General features: G+C 38.5%; 3 protein-coding genes across 4 annotated transcripts; 2 read left to right on the top strand and 1 right to left on the bottom strand.

Moving 5' to 3' along the window:
• The first annotated feature begins 346 nt into the window (after positions 1–346).
• On the top strand, positions 347–11,772 carry LOC120798007 (glycerol kinase-like). Of its 2 annotated transcripts, none has more exons than XR_005708608.1 (20): positions 347–587; positions 1,992–2,065; positions 2,251–2,357; positions 2,485–2,562; positions 2,773–2,852; positions 3,152–3,289; positions 3,404–3,513; positions 3,710–3,776; positions 5,992–6,027; positions 6,146–6,213; positions 6,357–6,399; positions 6,493–6,573; positions 6,795–6,873; positions 7,096–7,192; positions 7,309–7,393; positions 7,536–7,656; positions 7,940–8,083; positions 8,164–8,272; positions 9,157–9,243; positions 9,779–11,772. XR_005708608.1 is itself a non-coding variant. In XM_040141899.1 (20 exons), exons 1-20 carry the CDS (start codon positions 495–497, stop codon positions 9,787–9,789), a joined length of 1,686 nt encoding a protein of 561 aa, XP_039997833.1. In that variant the 5' UTR covers positions 347–494; the 3' UTR covers positions 9,790–11,772. The 2 variants fall into 2 exon arrangements, 1 of the variants encoding a protein (XP_039997833.1); XM_040141899.1 differs by having other exon boundaries at positions 8,186–8,272.
• Positions 11,773–14,549: 2,777 nt separating this feature from the next.
• On the top strand, positions 14,550–18,625 carry nfkbiz (nuclear factor of kappa light polypeptide gene enhancer in B-cells inhibitor, zeta). The gene is made up of 7 exons (XM_040142407.1): positions 14,550–14,979; positions 15,073–15,219; positions 16,782–16,839; positions 16,925–17,094; positions 17,415–17,525; positions 17,727–17,894; positions 18,207–18,625. The coding sequence occupies exons 1-7, from the start codon at positions 14,833–14,835 to the stop codon at positions 18,243–18,245; spliced, it is 840 nt and encodes a 279-aa protein (XP_039998341.1). The 5' UTR covers positions 14,550–14,832; the 3' UTR covers positions 18,246–18,625.
• An 837-nt stretch (positions 18,626–19,462) lies between these two features.
• LOC120797959 (protein jagunal homolog 1-B) lies at positions 19,463–21,761 on the bottom strand. Its single transcript, XM_040141800.1, has 4 exons — positions 21,650–21,761; positions 21,204–21,301; positions 20,290–20,362; positions 19,463–20,168 (listed from the first exon to the last, which is right to left on the bottom strand). The coding sequence occupies exons 2-4, from the start codon at positions 21,290–21,292 to the stop codon at positions 19,779–19,781; spliced, it is 552 nt and encodes a 183-aa protein (XP_039997734.1). The 5' UTR covers positions 21,293–21,301; positions 21,650–21,761; the 3' UTR covers positions 19,463–19,778.
• Between the last annotated feature and the right edge of the window lie 486 nt (positions 21,762–22,247).

The raw sequence follows: 22,247 nt of genomic DNA, 5'->3' as shown, positions 1-22,247 counted from the left end.
ACAGACTGAGTGTCGACTGTCATCCACAAATTAAATAAAAAACACACGATAATAAAGAGTACAGACAATGTTCGTGAAACTTGCTTATGTAGCTTTGCTTTTGAAACATATTATTACAAGGTAAAACCATGAGAAAAAATATCAATTATACATACTGTGACTTTTTTTTTAAGTCAATATGTGACGAATAAAAAAAAATTGAATATAGTTAGATATAAGATGGCAAATTGCTAAACTCCTCACTGAATGCTTGGTATTTTACCGAAAAGCTTTGTGAGAATATCCAAAAACATACATACATACAACAATTTCTACACCGTTGTTGCCAGGACACAACTGGCTTCGTCATCACTGATGGCCAGGTTCAACATTTACGTGTGAAGGCCGCGACTGACCGCCCGACTTTGGCTGAGGTTGACGGTTGAACAGCGTTTCCCGGTGTTGGTAGTAAACGGTCTCCGCTCCAGCTCGGTGTCGAAGCTCCGGGGCTGCCCATGAACGGCACCATGGCTGCGTCCTCGCACCGGATAATGCTTGGGCCGCTGGTGGCTGCCATAGACCAGGGAACGAGTTCCACTCGGTTTCTGGTAAGAGACACTTCCCTCGGTGCAAACTAGCCGTATTAGCCGTGTTACATTTAATGGCTCATAAACGTGTCCTTGGCTGCCTTTCCCAGCCTCTGCGTGTATAATTAAGCGTTTACTCTTGCAGCAATCCGTCACGGTTTGTTACTTGTTACTAAATCACCTGCTTTGTTGGTTAAAAAAAAAAAAAAGCTTTAAATCAGTGGTTCCAAATTGTGCTGCGTTTAAGTGCTCCCCGGGAGCACTCTGATTGTAGTCTCCTTACATTAGAGACATGATTTAATTTATCCACGCAGAGGGTCATTTAAAATAGCTGTACTGTAATATAAAAACACAAGTGTCATAAGAATTCTCTGTTTACCTTTTTACTGCTGAATCATGTAAAGTCAGTGCATTTTTAATTAGTCTTAACTGACAACGGCTCTTGAAGGCAGCAGTAGCTTCTCCTTGAAGGAAACTAGAAAAGCTTTTTAGTGTTTTGGAAATGTCTTTGATTGACATGGGAGAAAAATGCAAGAGGAAACTATTAATCCATTCATCATCTGAAAATAAATTGGTGACAATTTTGATAATAAAATAATATTTGGAGCAAAAATGGCAAAAAAAAGCCTCCATATCTAAGAAACTAAAGAGGATACAAGCTGAGCCTTTTTGTACGCTAGTTGTTGGGTACATGACATTATTTACATCAAGAATGAAGTAAATCCAAGATGGTTAGTTGGGAAAATTGTATAAAATCTGTTGATTTGACATGGAATTACCCATATCAATATATGGTATCAATTTTTCACAATTTTTTGACATTTTGTAGACCAAATAATTAATCAAATAATTGACATAGTTATCACCAGGTTAATAAATATAACCAAAATAATCATTACATGCACACTGGAAGCAACAAAAAAAAGTTTTTGCTTGCTGTTCTTGAAATTTCATGTGTAAATGTTTTGTAAAGGGTTTATGTGTCTGATTAATCCAGGACCCAGCTTTTGAGAAATTTGCTTGTTGGAGTAATGCTTCACTTTGGCATCTCTTTAATCTTTTTTCCTTGATCGAATTTTAAATTTCAAATACGTTTTTATGAGACATTTCTTTCTAACGAATGCAGAGGGCCTTTGGTTTTGCTTTCTAACTCCCTGAGTATAAAGAACAGATGTTCTGATTTATTTTCTAGGTGTGGCTGATACTTAGGAGCCAAGAGTTTAATTGGCTTCAATTACCTTGAGACACTTGGTCACAGATGACTGAAATGAATATTTGCTCTGTTGTCTCTAAACTTTATCTAGAAATATGAAATATGAGTGAATGCATGCTCTGTCAGCTTTCCCTGGATGAAGTTAGAATAAAATAATGTGTAGTTGGCTGAAACTACTTTCTTTCTTTTTGTGCCGTTTTCTCTCTTTGAAGGTGTTTAATTCAAAAACAGCAGAGCTCCTTAGCCATCATCAGGTGGAAATCAAACAGAGCTTCCCGAAAGAAGGGTACGTGAAAAAACTGTCTTAAAATCTCTATTCACAACCTGTGTTGTGTGACACTGCCGTACTATAGTGATCCAGTTATTAGTTAGATCCTGTCAGGTAAAGGGTACAATTCCTGCACGATGCACAAGCAATTTAGAAATGTATAGATCAAATTTGTTGTGGGTTTTTTCTGTCCTTATTTTCAGATGGGTGGAGGAGGACCCCAAAGAAATTCTGCAGTCGGTGTACGAGTGCATGGAGCGGACATGTGAAAAACTCACCCAGCTCAACATAGACATCTCAAACATTAAAGGTATACACACATGGGGCTTATGCTACCACTTGCTCTCTTTAAGCAGTAATCAGACATGTTTTCCATCCATTTCAAAGAGGAGTTTACAATCTAAAGTCTTTGGAAATTCTTGTTTGAATTTGTCTAGCTATTGGAGTGACCAACCAAAGAGAGACAACGCTTGTTTGGGACAAAGAGACAGGGGAGCCCCTCTACAATGCAATCGGTAACGTTGTGTTTTGTTTCTGTCATTATTTGTACATCATTTCCATGTATCCTGGCAAAGATCTGAAATTCTTTGATAATCTAAGCAGCATAAATCTATCTTAAGGTGGAACTGGCAGCAAACTCAGTCACTGACAGTCAAACAGCAGATAGTGTTGTTGGATTTGACGGATTTTGGCTGCTATGTAATAACTGCATTGTTTTTGTTCAGTTTGGTTGGACCTGCGAACGCAATCAACAGTTGAACGTCTAATTAACAAAACCCCAGGAAGGAATAAAAATCACTTGAAGGTGAGCTCCTTAATCTTCTATCTTCTGGCTCTTCTATTTTTTTTTTATTATTAATTTTTTTTTTAAATCTTTTTTTTCCACTGTTTTACTTGCACGGGAAGGTTGAGCACACAGTTTTGGTTTCAAAGAGATCAAAGCTCCACATGTGCTGGCGGTGGATTTATTTTCCTGTTCTTTGTCATTTTTTTAAATTCCTATTTGATATTGATTTTAAGCACCTTGTAATTTGAAAACAAATGCAGACTTCCAATAACATTGCTAGTAGCAGCACTAGTAGACATGTCATTGTCATCCTGCAGCATAAAACAGGGCTCCCCATCAGCACTTACTTCAGCGCAGTGAAACTTCGCTGGCTGATGGACAACGTGGACAAGGTCCATGAAGCTGTCGTGTCTCACCGCGCCATGTTCGGCACTGTCGACTCCTGGATCATTTGGGTAAGTGAGTAAATGTACAGGTGCCATTGAAATATTGTTTGTCAGTTGTGGAGCTGACTGATTTTGTTTTAAAAAAATGACTTTGTGTGTGCGTTTTTGATGGATGCCGAACAGTGTTTGACGGGCGGCAAGTCGGGTGGAGTCCACTGCACAGATGTGACCAACGCCAGCAGAACCATGCTCTTTAACATTCACACCATGGACTGGGATCCAGAACTTTGCAAGTACGACGGCTGTGCTTTCATTGGTCTTTAATTCCATCACGCTGCCAGTTATTTGAAAGATGCCACTGAAATAGATTACGTTTTTACTTAGAAATTCATGCCATAGTCATTTATACATGCTAGTTTTTTTTAATATAGAATACAGAATTGGCTTAATTATTCACAGACTGTTACTCTCTCCTCTAATTCCCGTCAGATATTTTGGTATTCCCATGGAGATCTTGCCCAGAGTGAGGAGTTCTTCGGAAATATACGGCCTCATGGTAAGCATGCATAAATCTGTCAATGTCTTGCCAAGCGTGCTTAAAATTTTACAATAACAAGTGTCTACAGTAACTTTTTATGCTAATGATTTCATTGCTGTGTCTAGTCTGACTCTAGTGTTGTGTTCAGAGAGTGGATTGTGTCATGCAACAGGCCACTGATACTAGAGGTTTTTGTTTCCTTGTTCCTTTGTTTTGTTAGTATGCTTCCAGACTGTTTTTAAGTGCATTAAGGCTGACTGAGAAATTCTTTGAGGCATTGTTTTGTGCGCCATTGTCTCTCTTTTCTCACTGGTAGAAAATATGTTCTAGCCGGGTAAGTAATACTCACCATCGCTATTTTACGTCGTCATCAAAGTAACCCGTCCTGCTTCTCCGTGGCCAAAGCGAATACACCATCACACAGTGCATTTCCAAGATTCATACCAAGGCTAATATTTCAGTAGCTGAGCTGTTTTAATGAATTCATCCATTAATTCATTTTGCTTTATAACTGACTGTTGGAAAAGTAGTATAAACAGGTGTCACTTTCTACCAAATGTTTTGTGTCCCATTAGTGAAAATAACATTTAACAGACATGATAAGCATGTAGAAACATATACGGTAGATGCTTAGTGTCTGAGGAAGTAACTCTCCTGTAAAACAACAATCAGTGCAGCTTAGGTGTAACTAACTCGTAACAAACATGATACATTTGCTGTTGTAATGCACTGTCAGCATAAGGTATTAAACATTAGAGCTAATTTTGCCTCATTACCAGAGCACGTATTGAAACCAGTTAGATGTGCGTAGTCGGAGAAATTTAACATTTTATAATTGACCCAAGCTGGTTTCTAAAGGTGTTGTTATAGTTTTTCCTTCTTGTGCAATCAGGCGCACATCCTGGTCAGCTGACAGCAAACAAAACAAAAATTCAAATGAAAAGTTGTCATGTTACAAATCTCTTGTCCAAAATTATCTCTGCTGTTTAAAGCAGTTATTGTCGAAGGGTTTTGTTTTGAGAAGTTGAGGAGAATAGATGAAATTTCCAAAAAAAAAAAAAAAAAAAATCCAAAAAACTTGCAGTGATGGAAGGTACTGTTTCAGCCCTGAGCAGTGTCTGCAGGTATTTGGCTGCTCGACAGTAAGAAGACGATGTCTGAAAAGACTGTGTTGCTCTGTATCTGCTGGATGTTTAAATAAGCAACATCTTTGCTAACATGATCACCACAATTAGTCAGTGTTGTGATCACCTCTTGTTTTGCTGCCCCCAAGTGGCCAATTGCAGGTTTAACCATCTGGACAGCAGACCGACAGTAAAAAATTTAGTGTATTTATCTTGTGCATATTTTACAAACGCGCCACTGTACACAGGGCAGAATTCACCAGCCTGTGTTTGGTGATTTTGTTTGACCCAGCAGACACACACACACACACTCACATCAACATGAGGGCATAGATATACGCTCTGTTGGAAATGTGCTGGATGGTCCCTGTCCCTCATTGCTTCCGATGTGGCATGCTACCTGGCTGGTTGTCACGGATGCCTACAGCTTTCCTGACAGACCATCTTCCTCTGCAACGTCCCATCCCGTCTCCTAAATCTCTTCACTCTTTGGCACATTTGTATTTAACTAACTTTTATCCTCTGCCTTTAAACATCTCACCGGAACGACAGCCTCACGTAGGAGTGAAGACATTTTCATTTATACAGGTTCACACTTGCCCCCGTTTTCCCTCACTGCAGCAGTATGCTCTATGTAAAAAATAATTGTGGTCAAACTAAAATCAGTATAGTTTTGTTATTTGGCTTCATGTAGTCAAATAATGAGGATGTCCCTTTTGTTTTCAGTGTCGTTGTCAGGGCAAGGTTGTTGCTCATAGTTACTTAATATGAATATGTTTCTCCACTGATGACTTTTTTGTATTTGTATTTTTTATGAAATCATCACTGTTGATTTGTTATTTGACCAACAAATATGCCCACATGAATTATACCCAGGTGTATAATTTCAAGTTTATGATATTAGCCCTGTTATTTTCTACTTCTGACTGAAAAAAAAAATCACAACAATTCATACACTACTTATGAACATTTTTCTTTATTATCATGAAGTGGTGGTACATAGTGTTACATCCAGAAATACCACAAATTTTAATGTGAATTAACCAGAAAAAAAGGCCATGCAATTCACTTATAAAACAATAAATAATAATTTTTATTTTTTTTGACAGAAATCTGGAGCTCTTTCAGGTATTCCCATTTCAGGGGTAAGTTTATCTCTTTATTTACTTTGCCAACATTGTATATTGTACTCCATGTACATCATGTGCTCTTAAATTTGCAGTCTGTAATCTCATAAATGTATATATCTTCCTTTAAAAACAGTGTCTTGGGGATCAGTCAGCAGCACTGGTTGGACAGATGTGTTTTCAGGACGGGCAAGCTAAAAACACGTAAGAGGCTCTGTGTGTGTGTGGGTTGTTTGTTTTTTTGTTTTGTTTTTTTTAAGATTGCCCTTGTGGTCATGTTGTGGCAAATGTATGGGTTCTCCTTTGTTAGAAATTCAACGAAATGTTTGATTTTTCATGTGTTTCAGATATGGAACCGGCTGCTTCCTCCTGCGAAACACTGGAGCCAAGGTACATTATTTAAGATTTGTACTTTAAACACTCATATAAATGGTGACATCCCTGCACACGTTGCTTACAGTGACATTTTCCTGTATTTCGCAGCCTGTAATGTCTGACCACGGTCTTCTGACCACTGTGGCATACAAACTTGGTCGGGACAAACCTGCCTGTTATGCACTAGAGGTACATTATCTTAAATACACTGTAATTTTGACATGAATATTAATTAGAATATGTAACGATGAAAAAAAGGTTCACAGTCTGTGAATTTATAGATTTAGCTGCACAGCAGTTGACAGCCCCAACAGAGGATGTGAGGATCTTTCAGTTCAGGTGATTTTTTTAATTTTTTAAATTTTTTATTTTTTCCTCTCTTTTTTGCTCTCTCTGCTCTTTCTTGCCAGGGCTCTGTGGCCATTGCTGGAGCTGTGGTTCGTTGGCTGCAGGACAATCTCGGGATCATCGGATCATCTGAAGAGCTCGGTACGTCCTTCTCGTCTTTGTTCAGAAAATCAAAGTGATGATCAGCTTCTTCAGGACTGTGGTGTCAGTTAAACTAGATAATTGGTAAATAAAGTTGTATAGATGTATGCCCAGCTATTGTGCACCCTACAAAAAAGTCTAAATCATTAAAAGAGCTAAAATATCCAGCTATATCCCCAGAGTTGGTGATATGTTCCTTTTCTGTTTTCTTTCCCTGTGCAGAGAAGTTGGCTGCATCAGTCGGTACATCCTACGGTTGCTACTTCGTTCCTGCATTTTCGGGTCTTTATGCCCCATACTGGGAGCCAAGTGCAAGAGGGTAAGACCGAGAGCTACCTGGAGTGTAGTAAGCTGGTCTAAAATGATTCACACAGCCTAATGAGAAAAAATCTTGCTCTCTGATTCACTCAGTCTCAATCCTTCTCCGTGTCACAGGATCATATGTGGGTTAACTCAGTTTACTAATAAGAGCCACCTCGCATTTGCTGCACTGGAAGCCGTCTGTTTCCAGACACGAGAGGTGAGCGCTCTCTGGTGTGAAAATTCCCCGTCAAGACACGTTTAGTTGCCGTTGTTATTCACGAACCTGTTATTTCTTATGATATGTATGTGACTAGATTCAGCTTTGTGTGTGATAATCGGGGTTATTTGCTTGGATGCAGATACTGGACGCCATGAATCAGGACAGCGGCATCCCGCTAACTCAGCTCCAGGTGGACGGAGGAATGACGTCCAACAGGCTTCTGATGCAGCTGCAGGCCGACATTCTCTGTATCCCTGTTGGTAAGATTTCCATTTACTTCTTGTCGTGTTGGAAGCGTCCCGGGTAGAAATTAGTTTTCACCTTAGTTCCGCTCATCTGTACACAGCCATTGTACAACATTGTTGTTTCAACAGCATAGCAGTCCAGTTGCCCCAAACCATTGTAGTAGTAGTAGTAGTTGGGTATTACTGCCCTCTGCTGGCATTGTTTAGAATACCAAGTCACAAAAGTTGTGTTGTCCTACTATATGACGTTATTGATTCTGTCCTTGGTACCGGTAAAAATTGCGTCGCTTGTTTTCAGTGAAGCCGTCCATGCCTGAGACCACAGCGCTGGGTGCAGCGATGGCAGCCGGAGCAGCAGAGGGCGTGAGCGTGTGGAGTCTGAGCCCAGAGGACCTGAGTGAAGTCACATCAGAGAAGTTTGAGCCTCAGATCAACCCTGAAGGTACACTGAGCTGAAAAGACTGGGATGATGATTTTGTATGTGTCCTCAGTAGCTGCTGCTTAAAGTGTAAAAGTAAAAAGTTTCTGTGTCCGTGCTCGGCAGAGAGCGAGTTTCGGTACGCACGATGGAAGAAGGCGGTTCAGAAATCCATGAACTGGGAGACGACAGAGCCTGTTTATAATGGAAACGGTAGGCAGGACTACACTCACAAAACCATGAACCCAAAACTGGAATTCTTGCTGCCAATGCCGGCCAATATATTGATTGATAGGTTTGCATACTTTGAAGTCTATCTTAAAACAATACTCGCATGCCCTTTAGCACATGGAAAGGATTATTGGTAGCTTAGTTGTTCTTCCTGTCCATACTGGCCATTAAAAGATCCCTTCCTAAAGCAATTTATAATGTAAGTGACGGGGGACAAAATCGAAATGCATTCCAAACTTTAGCCAAACCTAATATGAAGCATAAATAGTCTCATACAGTCAAATCAGTTGGGCATCTTCCAATTTTAGTCTTTTTAGTTCCAAATTCCCTCTTCGTGTTGCTGTCCCTTTGCTGCAGCTCTATCCTTTAAGGCCATAATGCGGCAGGTTGTACCAAAACGGGCACGAGGCTTAATCTGTCAATGTAGGACATTTCTAATCTTCCTGCTGTTTTGTAGATTATTGATTTATGCAACTAAATCTGTCCTACATTCAGAGTAAAGACAGTCAAAACTGAATTCTTCAACTGGTCAAGATCAAAATAATCAAATCGCACTGATGGTTTCAGTGGATATTGACACACAAACTTGGGGATTTTGAGACAAAACAAAAAAAAACTAATTGCAAATTTAGGCCTTTTTAAGTTTAACTCTAATTAAGGAGATTAAGATGGCATAGATTGTTTTCAGTGCCCAAAATGACCGTCTCAGTTAGTGTTGATATCTTTTTGAAGGCAACTACACAGGGTGCAGGTTGGTTTTTTTTAATTCTGGCTTCTTGATTTTTGACTTTTATGGTGAGATTATTGTTTTTCTGTCTCTCCCCTCTGTCGTACCCTTATCGGCCCTTTGTTCGCACGACCAAAAGGTGAAGCTAGTATCTTCAGCAGCGTCCCCATGGGCTTTTACATCATGGGCAGCATGTTGATGTTAATTGGTGCAAAATACATCGCAGGTCAGTGTCTACTTCACTATTTTTGCACTGAGTGTATGAAGCATAATATTTCTTCTTTGGCATAGAGATTACTTAGTAACACTTTTGCATTGGTTCTGTTACTTTGTACAATTGAGTATTTTTACTTTTAAGTACCTGTGGTTATTACTGTTTCAGCGGGAAATAACAAAGTAAATACATTTAAGTCAATTTTAAATAATTTCTTTGAACTGTGTGGTTTACATTTTTTCAAAATTTTACAAAATTTCTCTCGTTTATGGGGGGAAAAAATCCTGAGAAGAATTTATAATAAGTCTTAATGACAGCTTTATATACTATAATTTTAGATCTTACAGATCCTTACCACACTATATGATAACATCTGCTCCTGTATTTTTTTTATTTTTTTTTTATTTTTTATTTTTTATTTTTTTTTATGAAGCATCCTACTAATGTAGAAAAACATGTTTGATTAATGCCAGTGACAGTGAAATATAACATGAACCTTTCCTAAAAGGAATCTCATCTGTCTTTGTTATTTTTCTTTCAACATTAGGACATAACTAGGCTGAGACTCCTGGAGGCATTGAAGCAAAGAGGGAAAGTGGAAACAAATGCTCCACGTGCTGGACCCACCACGGTTACTCTCAGTTGCACTGTTTTTCCAAAAGGCATTCCAGAAGAAGGTCGCTCTTGTCTGATCTTAAAACTGACTGGAAAACTGGGACACATTTGAACTGACAAATGGGAGTTTTCTTTATTATTCTCATTGTTTTTTTAAGACTATTTTTCTTTGCTGCAGAGAAAAGAAACATCATTTCATTAGACATGAATTTTAGCATGAGTGTGCATGCAGTGTTGTTTTTTTGTTTTGTTTTTTGTTTTTTTTTAAAACAATGGTGATACGGTATTAATTCTGATCTTATTTATGTAGAGACTCTACTGATGATAGTTCAGATTGTTATCTTTCCACCGCACAGTTCAGTGAAGTTCACTGTCTAATTTACATCACTTGTTGTAATTCGTCATGTCCATGTTACCGAACAATCTTCCAACAGTCATCTTCTGATGTTTTGTTGTTCCAGGGCCACCACTATGAGCTACAGAGGAATTATTAGAGCACTTTATATTTTTTTTGTTTTGTCTCATGGGAGCTGTGTACTAACGAGAGTCTATATAGTCTGTATAGTTTCTCAGAACGGGAAAGTGGTCTCAGACTTTGGGACCACACTGTATTTGTCTTCAAACAGTTGGGATTAAGACACGTAGAGTTAGAAGCTGATGTTGTTTTACAAACTTGAATGTGTGTAAAAAGTGAATATATGTATGCTGCAATGGGCAAACATGCGGTGATGGGCAATGATGGGGACTTTGGCAGACGATTTTGGATTTCTGTGTTCACACGATATGAAGGCATTCTAGGAGTAAACAGGCATACTGTAGGTTAAAAGGTATATTTCTGTGAATTTGACAGAAGCCAGAAAACTATGAACATCCTTACGGGATAAAATCTGAGTCAACTAGTTAATGATTAATTTATTTTGTAGATTGAATTTTGGTCTTAAGCTTTTTCATTCCAGGAAGCTTGAAGGTTTTAGGGCCTATCACGGTTAAGATTCAATTTTATGACAAATAGCATTACTTTCCACAGAACTCATAATACTGTTCATTTGGTCGCAAGGTGATGCAATCATTTTTCTGTTTTGTCGTTTGTTTTTTATCAATAATTTATCATGGGAACCTGAAAGTTTGAATAACTTCCACGTTATGCAAAACATGTCACATTACGTAAAAGCCTTGTGATGAACAATTCAAATGCAAATGTTCAATACAACTCTCGATGAAGCAGCTTTATTGCAATAAAACATTAAATTATTTAAATGAATACTTAATTCAGAGGGACCTTTATAAAACCATAGGAACTCAAACAATCAAAGTAAGTCCATTTGCTATATAGTAAAGGTTTGAAGATTTATCCTTGAGGAAGTAGGAGTGAGTAAATGAATATCAGTATTTATTCTTCTGCCCCATATTTGTCATGTTTGTCTACTGTGTGGCACAGAAACAGAAAGCAAGCCAGTACTTCAATGGGCAATTTTGCTTTTCTGGTTGCTCTGTATAGTTATGCAGTTATTTATTAAACTGTACAGTCCATGGAAGGCATGAAAAAAGAGCTCTATTGGGATACAAACACAATTTGCTAATGGATATTTATTAACGGATTTAATTTAATGAAAGTCGTTTTGGGTAAAGAGGGTTTCATTGAAGTGTTTAAAACTAAAACAAGTGAAATCAGAGAAATAGACTTAAAATGGCCGCAAGCATGAAAGCAGTGTACAAACCTATACAGGCATTGGGACATTTAAACCCAATTCTGGTGTTCCAGATGCGCTGACCTTTAAATGCTGGTGGCTGATTTATGAAAAGGAGACACGAGGAACAAATGTACAACAGACATTGCGTTTTTGGAAATGTAGTGTGTTTAAAATGAGAAAACTGTGTGTGTATGGAAACAGGTTTTATGGGAGAATAAATATCATCGAAAATGAACTTGCTTTGTCTTGAGTTTTCCTGTTGCACTTTGGTTTTATATGGTGCTAAATGATTGTCTTTAAATATCTAAAGAAAACATTGATACCAACACTGATTACTGCAAGACAAAGGATGAAATGTGGGTGCGACAGACCTTTTCTTTGTTCATGTTTTATTGGGTTCACTATTCGCTAGTTAGATAAGTTTTTTCCTGGTGAACATTGTACAATTGTTTTGCTGCGAACTGCGATTTTAATTTGTAAAGAGAACTTTGTAGTACTGCATTTTATTACAAATGCATGTACTGTATTTCCTCTGCTGTCATGAAAAAAAAAAAAAAAACACAGGCCATATTTGGACTGCTCTTTAATTTGGTGAATGTTGGGTCTGTCTTTATGGTTAACTTCACGGGAAATATTTAATTACATATAACTCCATTTTGTCCTTGCCGTAGCCAGTACTCATATTTCAAATTTGCTCTGCAGTTCAGTTACTTATTCACTTAGCAGCTTTAATGTTCCGTAGTTTTGCATATGTATGAATACCACTGAGCTCATTTGCATATCAACTGACCCTCAGCAGCTAGTCCGGGCTTCAAACTGACTCACCCTCCAGGTCTAACTTAAATACCTTTATTTTGAATGTGTCGACCAGGAAGTTGTGTCATGTGTGGGGCATTCTGTATGGCAGTTTTTCCTCATTTCTGGCATTGCGGTGACAAGCAGAAAGGTTCCCGCAGGTGAGCCAGTTATACACGCTTTATAATTGCAGCCTGTGATGAACACTTCACAGCCCTGTCTTGACGGCCGGCCCACATTCCAGGTGTGTGGGAGAGGGGAAACTTCATTTGCAAGTCAGCTCGTGTGTTAATAAATAACTCTCGTTAAACATGTTGGATCCAAGAGTGAACGAGTCCAGAGGAATGGCCAACCACTCAAGCCACCGTCATAAAGGTGAGTTTTTAATTATGGTAAGAAGATGTGCACCAACTTCAAAAGAATGAAATTCTATCCGCAGACATACTCTCTAATCTTCGTTTTCCTGAACCTTTGATTCCATTTGTCTCAAGGCACAGGGAAACCAAGGAAGTGGACCAACTTAAGGGTTGAATTTGTCTTTCTATTGACATTAAAACAGCAGGCCAATACTTCACAACACGGCCAAGTACCTTTACCTTGCCAAACCTCGTGCTTTCATTGCAAAATGAGCCCAATAACCTCAAGCTGAGGCTGACTTTTTTTTTTTTTTTCAGTACGACTCATTTTAAAGCGTTTGTTTTTATAATTTCATTTTACGCCTGGGACGGACTGTATGTTGGAGCCCTACAAAAATGAAACCTTGCATGCACAATAATCCTTCCTTGCTTTTCTAAATCATTCAAAGAGGTTAAACACATTATCTACTTGTTTGTTGTTCAGTTTAGGTTGTTCACTTAATTTACATACAGTTATATAGACCACAATGTTACCCTACATGTTATTGATCACACATTTCCGTCTGAATTTGCCAGCTTCCAGCCAGAGCATTCTAAAAAGCTACATTTACTCATGCGTCATACTTAGGTACATATTTGAGGTATTTGTATGTTACTTGCTCCTTCACATCAGTGGTGGACGAAGTAGTCTGATCTTTCACCTCAGTAAAATACCACAGCTTAGAAAATACTCTTGAGTAAAAGTCGCGAACTGAAAATTTTACTTGAGTAAAAGAACGTTAAGAATTAGCAGCAAAATATACTTAATGTAGCAAAAGTGAAAGCACTCATAATGCGAAATGATCCACATCAGAATAATATATAATTGGATTATAATAATTGATGCATTGCTTTAATGTTGCAGCTAGGGACTGATTTTTACTACTGCATATACAGCTGGATAGCCTAATCTGTAATAGCATTTCATAATTTATTTGATGATTATATTTTGTGTTAATAATGTGATTTTGCAAAGTGACCAGTAACCAAAGCTACCAGATACATGTAGTGGGGTAAAAAGTACAATATTTCCCTATGAAATGCATAGTGGAGTAAAAGTATATAGTAGCATAAAATGGAAAAGGTCAAGTAAAGAACAAGTACTTCAGAAATTTACTGTAGTACAGTACTGGAGTAAATGTACTTAGTTTAATTTCACAACTGCTTTGTATTTGCACTCCACTGTGTTTCAGAAGGGAAGCAGGAGTTTTACTTGTGATAAAGTATTATAACATCATTTCTGTTTTTTTTTTCACCAGGCTGTCTTATCACTGAGGACTACAACATGGAGCCTACACTTAAATCTGCAAAACCTGAGACCTTTGCCAGTGACGTGAGGCCTCGCATGTTGGGCGCTCAAGCACCAGTAAACCCAACGAAGCCCACTCCTTTCCCTCCCGCTTCTCCCGAAAGTGGCCACATTGCCCCGCCGCAGACGCAACATCCGGCCCTGCGTGGACAGGCGGCTCCGGCTGCTGAGGTCAAAATGTCGTTGTTTCACTGGCAAATACAGCGAGAGGCACAGAGAGTTGGAGGAGTTTCTCCCGAGCTGCTGAACATGCAAGATGTAGACGGTGACACGTATGTGTGGATAAAAGAAAGTCCCTATTTAGACCAGTGATTCCCCGAACACAGTACAATGTACCCAATGGGGTACTTGTGCAGTTGTCAGGGAGGTTGCATGGGTAAATTTTCAATGAAATTATCAAATTAAGAGTGCGTAAAAAGGCAAGTTAATGCTAGTTAGCAAGTTAGCAAAGCAGAGAAGTTGAAAGAGCTTGTTAAAAGCAAAAGATGAGTGGTTGAAGTAGTTCAAACTAATGGATAAACAGTTGAAATAAATGGCTCAAAGTAGCAAAGTAACAGTTGAAGTAGCTTAAAAATAATGATAAATGGTTGAAATGACTAAACATAACAAATGAACTGTTGAAATAACTAAAAGTAATGGATAAATAGTTGAAATAGCTAGAATGAATGTATAAATAGCTGAAACCAATGGGGTTGAAACGGTTACCTAAAAGTAATGACTAATTACTCCATGTGGTTTTAACAGGAATGCAAACCCGACCCAAGTAACATAACATTGACACGTGGACATAAATTGCATGTGGCTATACCGTAACCATCTTTATTTTCCGACTGCCAGATTTCTGCACATAGCAGTGGCACAAGGTAGACGGGCTCTGGTCTACGTGCTTGCTGGAAAAATGGCCAGCTGTGGCTCTCTGGACGTGAAAGAGCACAATGGGCAGGTACACACGCGTAACAAGGCTGTATGTGTTCATCTCATTTAAAGAGCACTAACACGTATCATTAATGCCGATTTTCATACTCTGTGTACGCAGACAGCTCTTCAGATAGCAGCTGCCACCAATCAGCATTTAATTGTCCGGGACCTGCTGCGACACGGAGCACAAATCAACACTCGTGACTTCTGGGGCCGATCTCCTTTGCATGTGTGCGCTGAGAAAGGCCACTTTCTCACTCTTCAGGTAAGAATTCAGTGTTGATGCATCAACACAAGTCAAATTTAAAAGTCATGGATTCAACTTCAGTTTAGCGTCGAATAAAATGTAGAGGCGGCGTGATGATGGACTCCCTTGGTGTAGCAGTACAAGATCTGTCCCCATTATTATTATTATTATTTTTACCTTTTTTTGTTAAGAATCCTTAAAATTTCGTTGAATTTTTATCAACATCCAATGACAATGTCATTGATGATAGCTAAGCATAATAAGGACATACTCTTGTGTAAGAGCTGAGGCTTCAGATCTCTTTTATATAATGAGCACAAGTAACGTCAAAACCCCCGACACGACTCAGCAGATCAGATGGTTAATTTGTCAGTGTCTGACTAGTCTGTTGGCTTAATTCTCCAATGGGAAAGAAATGTTGTGGCAGAGTTCAACCTGCAACATCTTTAATATCCCTTTATGCCACTCAAAATAAATACCAGCAGTGGTGGAGGCCTCTTCTCTAACCCCTACACTGTCAGTGACTGCCGATGACCAATTGTCTTCATTTTGCCCACCATGGTCAATTTTACAATTTAATCCCTCAAAACGGGTAACTTGTCTAACACTGTTAGACTGTGACGATGACGCGTTTTTATTTCAACGTGAATTACATAGTTTGGAAGCACAAAAAGTGAAATTTAAAAATAGAAGAAAAAAAAAAAACAGACAATGAGGAGGCAGAAGTTGAGTTTCCTGAGCAGACTGCTATGCAGCTGACAGTCACAGTTAACTCTCAATTGTAATGCGTTATAATAACGGGTGTCTTTTATTTTGTCAATGAGGGGAATAAGGCTAAATAACACACTCTCCTTTTACCACCCTGGTAGAATTAACGATTTAAACCTTCAAACAGGTTAATCTTCAGAATGTGAAACAATCAAAAAAACTACTCATTGCTCAACAAGCTCATTAGGTATGCAATTTTTCTGTAGCTGTTTTTACAATGTCTCAAACCAAGAACAATCTCTTTTATTACATTCTCTTTATTCTTACACTGGAGATAATAACCCAGGTTTACTACTAATGGATTGATATGAAGTATAAAGGAGCTCCTTGTGTGCCAAGTGCAACGGTGCTGGCGGTGTTCCCGGTCTCCCTCAGGCGGTAGCATAACGTTGAAGTTTTAAGGTTGTGGGCTCAGTCCTCAGTCAGTTACTGACTTTTTACAGCCAGACACACTGACCACAGAACCTCTGGGCTGCAACTATTGGTGACTGTCATGTGGTCCAACAATTACAAAACCTTAAGCTATTTAATCAGAGTAGATAAAGAAAAGCAAAAAATATAGAAGCTGCCATTAGGAGAATGAAAAATTATTTGAATCAATTATGAAAATGATTGCAGACTACTTTTCTGTTGAAAGACTAATTAATCGACTAATTCCCCTTGTAACCCCGTGACAAATGTATGTCTCATATCTGTGTATGATATGCTGTGTTTAGAAAATGTATAGTTATACTTTATTAAAAATTCAAGATTGTTAATTTTATTGTTATATATTGAATATTTTCTGTATTATCTTGATTCATTTTTCACAGAGCATCTGGAGGACAGGGAGCGGGCAACCGATTGACATTGAAATGTTCAATTATGATGGTGAGAATGTATTATTTTACTCAAAACTTGGTGACTTTAATGTAAAATGTCTTTGTGATTAAAAAGCACTGTTCTCTCTCTGGAGGTTTTACCCCGCTCCATGCAGCGATCTTGTCCCACAACGCAGTAATTAAAGAGCTGAGGTGTCTGGAAAATGCGTGTTCATACATGGCAATGGTGCTGGCGCAAAGGAGACAGATGTTTGTTGAATGTATTAAGACTCTGCTGCTCATGGGTGCCTCCCACAGGACCAAGGTAACCATTAAAACTACCGGAGAGCATTTGGCTTTCAAATAAACACTTCATTACATGGGTTTTGTTTTTTTGTGCTCTATAGACTGAACCTAAATCAGAAGTAACTGCGCCAATCTTAGTTTCCTCACTACAAATTCAGTCTTCTTTTCTCAGTGATACACTGAAAGATACTTTCTTGGGAATCACAAAGCCACGTGGTCAAGTGATGAAAAGGTGGAAACTCCAAATTAGCTGCAGTGTTGCATCATCAGTATTGCCTGACTTGGAGGCTGCAAAAATGACCTTGTTTTCATGCAGTGATTCTTGTTTCATTCCCTTAGGATCTGAAAAGTGGACGGACTTGTCTTCACATGGCTTCTGAGGAGGCAAATGTGGAGCTGTTGCAACTTTTCCTTGACCAGCCATCTTCACTATCCATTGTAGATGTTAAGGTTAGTCATTTTCTTGAAATTAAATTGGAGGCTTTGCAGCTTTTTGGATATAATATCAAATAAGCATCTCAGAAGATACCAGTAAGATTTGGAATTCCCTACAGTGTTATCCCATGTCGACTTTGTCTACACTAACAGTTGCTACAGTTGCACAACATGCAGAGTGCGTGTAATGTGTACTTCTTGATCTGTATATTTCAGACATTCAGTGGAAACACTGCCCTGCACATCGTCAGTTCTTTGCAAAATCGTAAAACTCAAGTGGAGGCGGTGAAGCTGCTGATGAGAAAAGGAGCAAACCATGGGATCCGAAACTTTGAAAATGAGATTCCGTGTCAGCTGGTGCCCGAAGGACCCATTGGTGAAAAGGTGGGGTGTGAAATAATGCCTGTGTTGTCCTGTCACTTTACTTAATTAACTGAACTACAACTGAGGCATTTGAGAACATACTGTAATGAGGAAATAAGTTTGTTATGCAATAAGATTGTTGTTGCTTGAACAGGAATGCCGTGACCATTGCGAAAAGAACGGGATCATGTTAGCTTGCAAGAAATAAAATAAAATAAGGCATTGTTTATCCATGGCAGCATCATAAATTATGCTGCATGTAGTGCAAAAAACCCGACTGATCAATAAGATGGTATGAGTGACACACTGATAATTTGAGTTCTGTTTTTTCAGGTGCGGGAGATCCTGAAAGGGAAATGTGTTCATGTTTAAGTGAAGCTCTAAATCACTGTCAGTCAGACAGTCCGGTCCATCAAAATATTATTTGCCAAAGAGAGGCAGATGGTCGTTGTTTCTGTGAAACATGCCAAATTGTTCTTTACTATGTAATGCTCAAAAGAAAGCAACGCTATGACTTGTACGCATAAAAAAGTTGTTTTTTTTTCCATTAAAAAATTGTTTGGAGATATTTCACTGTCTTTTTGATATATAGAATCATTTGAGCTAATTGAAAATATGAATGGAAATGGTATGCTGCATATCAGACTTGGAAATACTTAACAGTTAACGTGTTATGGGTTGTTTCATTCTGTTGTGGTGTCCATATAGTCATATGTTTGTAATAGAATATACATGTAATTTCTCACATGTAAAATTATGTTAATCAGGTTGAGAACTCAGGTGTTGACATAGTTTTATTCTGAAAATCTTGTCTGATGTTATATCATAAAACAGTTTTTTGAACTTTTTGAACTGGATTTCAATTATTCCAACTTTTCTATACATTTCTAAAGGTTAAATTGGTTTAGTTAGACGGTATGGAAATGTTATTAAAATGTCAAAATTAAGTAAGTTATGTGGAAAACTTTGACATATTCTGACCGCGCTATTTAACTACATTTTAGAGTTAAATATAAAGTACATTGTGCTGACCCTTTTAAAAAGTTAACTGTGCATCGAGGGTGTGAATTCCAGCATTACAAAAGAATTAGTACTCTCTCTTTTCTGAACTTGAATTTGATGCTTTCTTGGATACAGTTTAGACTTTCCCTACTCATGTAAATGTTTGGTTTCACTGATTTCAGTTCAGTTTATTACATCTAAATGTCTTAAGTTATTTAATTATTATTAGTTTTTGTAAACCAGAGATCACCTGCAAAACTATCTTGGTTCATAATCCATCTTTCATTTGCTTTGTGCTCAGTTTAACTCCCTTTCCCACACATGCCTCAGGTAATGGCAAAATGACTGAATGAGTAAGTTTAGAAGTGAAACTCTGTTCAGAGGCGAGGAAAACAAGAGAAAGCAAAATAGCATGTTTTTTGTAGTAGTAGCTAAAAATAATTATGACTGACTGACAATCCAGTCTGATATTCAAATTTATTTTTGGATTTGTTTTCCAAAAGATCAACTTACACATTATTCCAGTCTTTTTCAAGGTGTATTTACATCGTCAGTACCTAAAATAACGTGGTACAGACAGAATCAGAAAACATTTACAGTTTATTATTGTGAATGATGAAATGCCAGACAGATTAATGTACAGTACAGAGTAATGGCAGCAATCACAGGCTGTCCAAGGACTAATTTTCAGCAAGCAATTGAACAATTGTCAAATATAAATATAGAAAAAAATTCATGAAGGACAACATTACTTTTTGGAGTCTCTTCTCTTGGTTTTGGCTGGCTCAATCCACCAGTTCAGTTACTGGTTTCCAAAAAGTGGCACAGCGTTAAGATCCTCTTTGCCCACACGGGCCTACAAACTAACAGAAGATCTCAGCGCTAGGCATGCTTTCTGTGAACTCATTTCTTCTTCTTCTCCTGGGTGGTGGTGAACCACTGGTCCAGCAGCTTCTTGCTGTAGTAGATCTGCCAGCCGTGCACCTGCACAGCAATGACGATCACCAGGTACATAACCGATACGGCCGAGAAGCCGAAGATAAAGCGGTATGCTTTGCCGTGGCGATACAGCTGCTGTGCCACAGGGAACATCTCCATGCCGCCGTAGATCAGTGGGGCCACGCAGAAGAGTCCGGCGCTGATCATGGAGATTACCAGGTAGCTGATGTTGTTGCGAGGCAACGCCAAGAAGCCGAAGACTGTGGGAATTATGCTCAGGAGGTAAGGGTACTCCCACTGGTAAGGTGAGGCCACCATCTTGTGGGACACCAGGCTCAGCTGGCTCACTGTTACCTGAGGAAAAAAAAAGAGATGTGCCACAGTTGCAACTAGCTCAACTGTAACAACTGTCAATCAATTAAAAAAAAACTGCTATTTCAAGGGTTTGTGTCAGGTACTCATAGTCTGTCATTACCTGAGCTGCCATCAGGACCCAGATCAGAAGATGGACGATGTTGAGTTTACGAATTTCAGACTTCAAGGCAACACTGCACAAAATAAGGCGGAGGGGTGCAGTCAGGTACAAAAATTCAAGTCACTGATGCATTGATTATAAATCCTGCTGATTAAATGCACTGGTCAGGTTTAAAATCTGAATCTATGCAAAATTCTCTGTATCAAATTATTCCAGATTTTTTTTTAAAAATAGAACCAAAATTTACTTTGCATATTTACATGAAATATGTGAAGTATGACTGGCAAAAGGACACATCAAATTTCACTTGTGCGGGTTCTGGCTCTCAAAAAATTTAATGTTAATAGTGTGGATGTATAGTTTTGACTCAAGAGATAATGAATAAAACCCTTTACAAATTTGGGTACCACTTTCTGATAAGAAACACCTGGACCAAAAGATTTTGGTCCAGGTGTCCTGCAGTGCTTTCCCATAGGTAATGGGTAAAACAGTCTCTTGGAGTGAATCCCCAATGAGCTCAAAGCTCAAGTGTCTAAAAACCTTAGGGTTTATTCTCAGTAGAAAAGTCTACAAAGGATTAAAGGGATTGTTCCATTCAGAAAGGATAAATAAAAATGTGATTGTTTCTCTCAAAAATGTGAAATTAGAAATGTTTTGCGGACCTTTTCTTGTCCTTCTCCTGGTCTTTGTATGATGGCTGTAAAACTGTCGTTGAGTAATTTGTTCCACTTTCAGGGAAGTGCTGCGAAGGTCGTTTTCACAACTTGGCAACCAAAACGTTTCCCTTATTATATAGGTACCACATCTGGTAGCTTAATTGTTAGCTGCATTTCACCTTTCAGCAGAACGTCTAAAGGACACCATCCATCCTGTTTAAACAGTAGCATGTTGTTAACACACACATTCCTGCCTACCTCATCTGGTAGTGTGAGGCGACCCGCTCCCGATGCTGAAAGTCACTGCCGTCTGTGCCCGCTGCTCTCGGACCTGCTCGAGAAGCCATGGTGGATATCTGAAGGCGAACCGCATCGAGTTTAAATGAAAGAGCAGAGCCGCATCGATTTGTCGATCGACGGGGAGAATATGCGTTAGGTTAGGTTGCAGCCACTTCCCGAGCAGAAGCATAAACAACATTTGAATAGCAGACATTTTACTTCTTCAAAAGATACTGGGAACTAATAGGACTATAATACAAACAGCAGAAAGCAGCTGAGCTACCAAGCTAATGCTGGCTAGTAGCTAACTGTTAGCAATACATATATAGTGTCAGCTTGGTTTCTGTAGCTTGAGATAAGCGCCCAGCAAAAGTTTCTAGACTGCTACCTAAGATAACATACGGGAGGTTAATCATAGCACTTACTTTTTATGTGCTTGTGCTCATAAAGAGGCCGAAGGTATGAATATTGCTGGCTAACACACAGAGTGGTGCTAGCTGACTACATCGCAGAGAGGAAGTGTGACATCTCAAACTGTGATTGGTCAGAATCTCTCAAATTCAATCTAGCTTTATTGATATGACAATTTCTGTGAAGCAAGATTTACAATAAAAGTTGAATTATTCATAATTACAATAGCCTGTGTTTTTGTATACTATAAAAAACCATTGAATAAATTCATTAAAAAAATACAGAAAAACACGATATGATGATATCTGTGAGATAGAGTCGAAATGTTATGTTAATGGTGACAACCGTAGAAGAAAAGAAAACATGACAAATCAAAATGAGGAGTTAGATTTTGAAGACACTTAGTCCAGTTTTGAGTTGTTTCACCTGGTTTTTGCTCAGCTTGTGACATATTTTGCTGCCTCTATGGCAATGTCTGTTTTGGTCAGATTTAGTGTTGTTTAATTCTTGGGATTATGTTTTATTTTGGTAAAGAATTATTCTGACGTCTTTATACAGGCCGAATGAACAGGCACCTGGGCACAGACATATACTGGAGCGAGACACTGTTTG

This window comes from Xiphias gladius, chromosome 13 (assembly GCF_016859285.1).
Source record: "Xiphias gladius isolate SHS-SW01 ecotype Sanya breed wild chromosome 13, ASM1685928v1, whole genome shotgun sequence".
NCBI classification, from domain to species: domain Eukaryota; kingdom Metazoa; phylum Chordata; class Actinopteri; order Istiophoriformes; family Xiphiidae; genus Xiphias; species Xiphias gladius.
Note: the sequence above shows the minus strand (reverse complement) of the source record. Positions and strands in the feature narration are given on the sequence as shown.

Excerpts from the sequence above, each read along its gene's own strand:
- LOC120798007 (XM_040141899.1), top strand. The coding sequence starts at position 495 with ATGAACGGCACCATGGCTGCGTCCTCGCACCGGATAATGCTTGGGCCG. Across the intron at positions 6,874-7,095 it reads CGGATCATCTGAAGAGCTCG|AGAAGTTGGCTGCATCAGTC; the intron begins GTACGTCCTTCT and ends TTCCCTGTGCAG. Across the intron at positions 7,193-7,308 it reads TGGGAGCCAAGTGCAAGAGG|GATCATATGTGGGTTAACTC; the intron begins GTAAGACCGAGA and ends TCCGTGTCACAG.
- nfkbiz (XM_040142407.1), top strand. The coding sequence starts at position 14,833 with ATGTGGCTATACCGTAACCATCTTTATTTTCCGACTGCCAGATTTCTG. Across the intron at positions 14,980-15,072 it reads TGAAAGAGCACAATGGGCAG|ACAGCTCTTCAGATAGCAGC; the intron begins GTACACACGCGT and ends CTGTGTACGCAG. Across the intron at positions 17,095-17,414 it reads GTGCCTCCCACAGGACCAAG|GATCTGAAAAGTGGACGGAC; the intron begins GTAACCATTAAA and ends TCATTCCCTTAG.
- LOC120797959 (XM_040141800.1), bottom strand. The coding sequence starts at position 21,292 with ATGGCTTCTCGAGCAGGTCCGAGAGCAGCGGGCACAGACGGCAGTGAC. Across the intron at positions 20,363-21,203 it reads GCCTCACACTACCAGATGAG|TGTTGCCTTGAAGTCTGAAA; the intron begins GTAGGCAGGAAT and ends TATTTTGTGCAG. Across the intron at positions 20,169-20,289 it reads GGGTCCTGATGGCAGCTCAG|GTAACAGTGAGCCAGCTGAG; the intron begins GTAATGACAGAC and ends TTTTTTCCTCAG.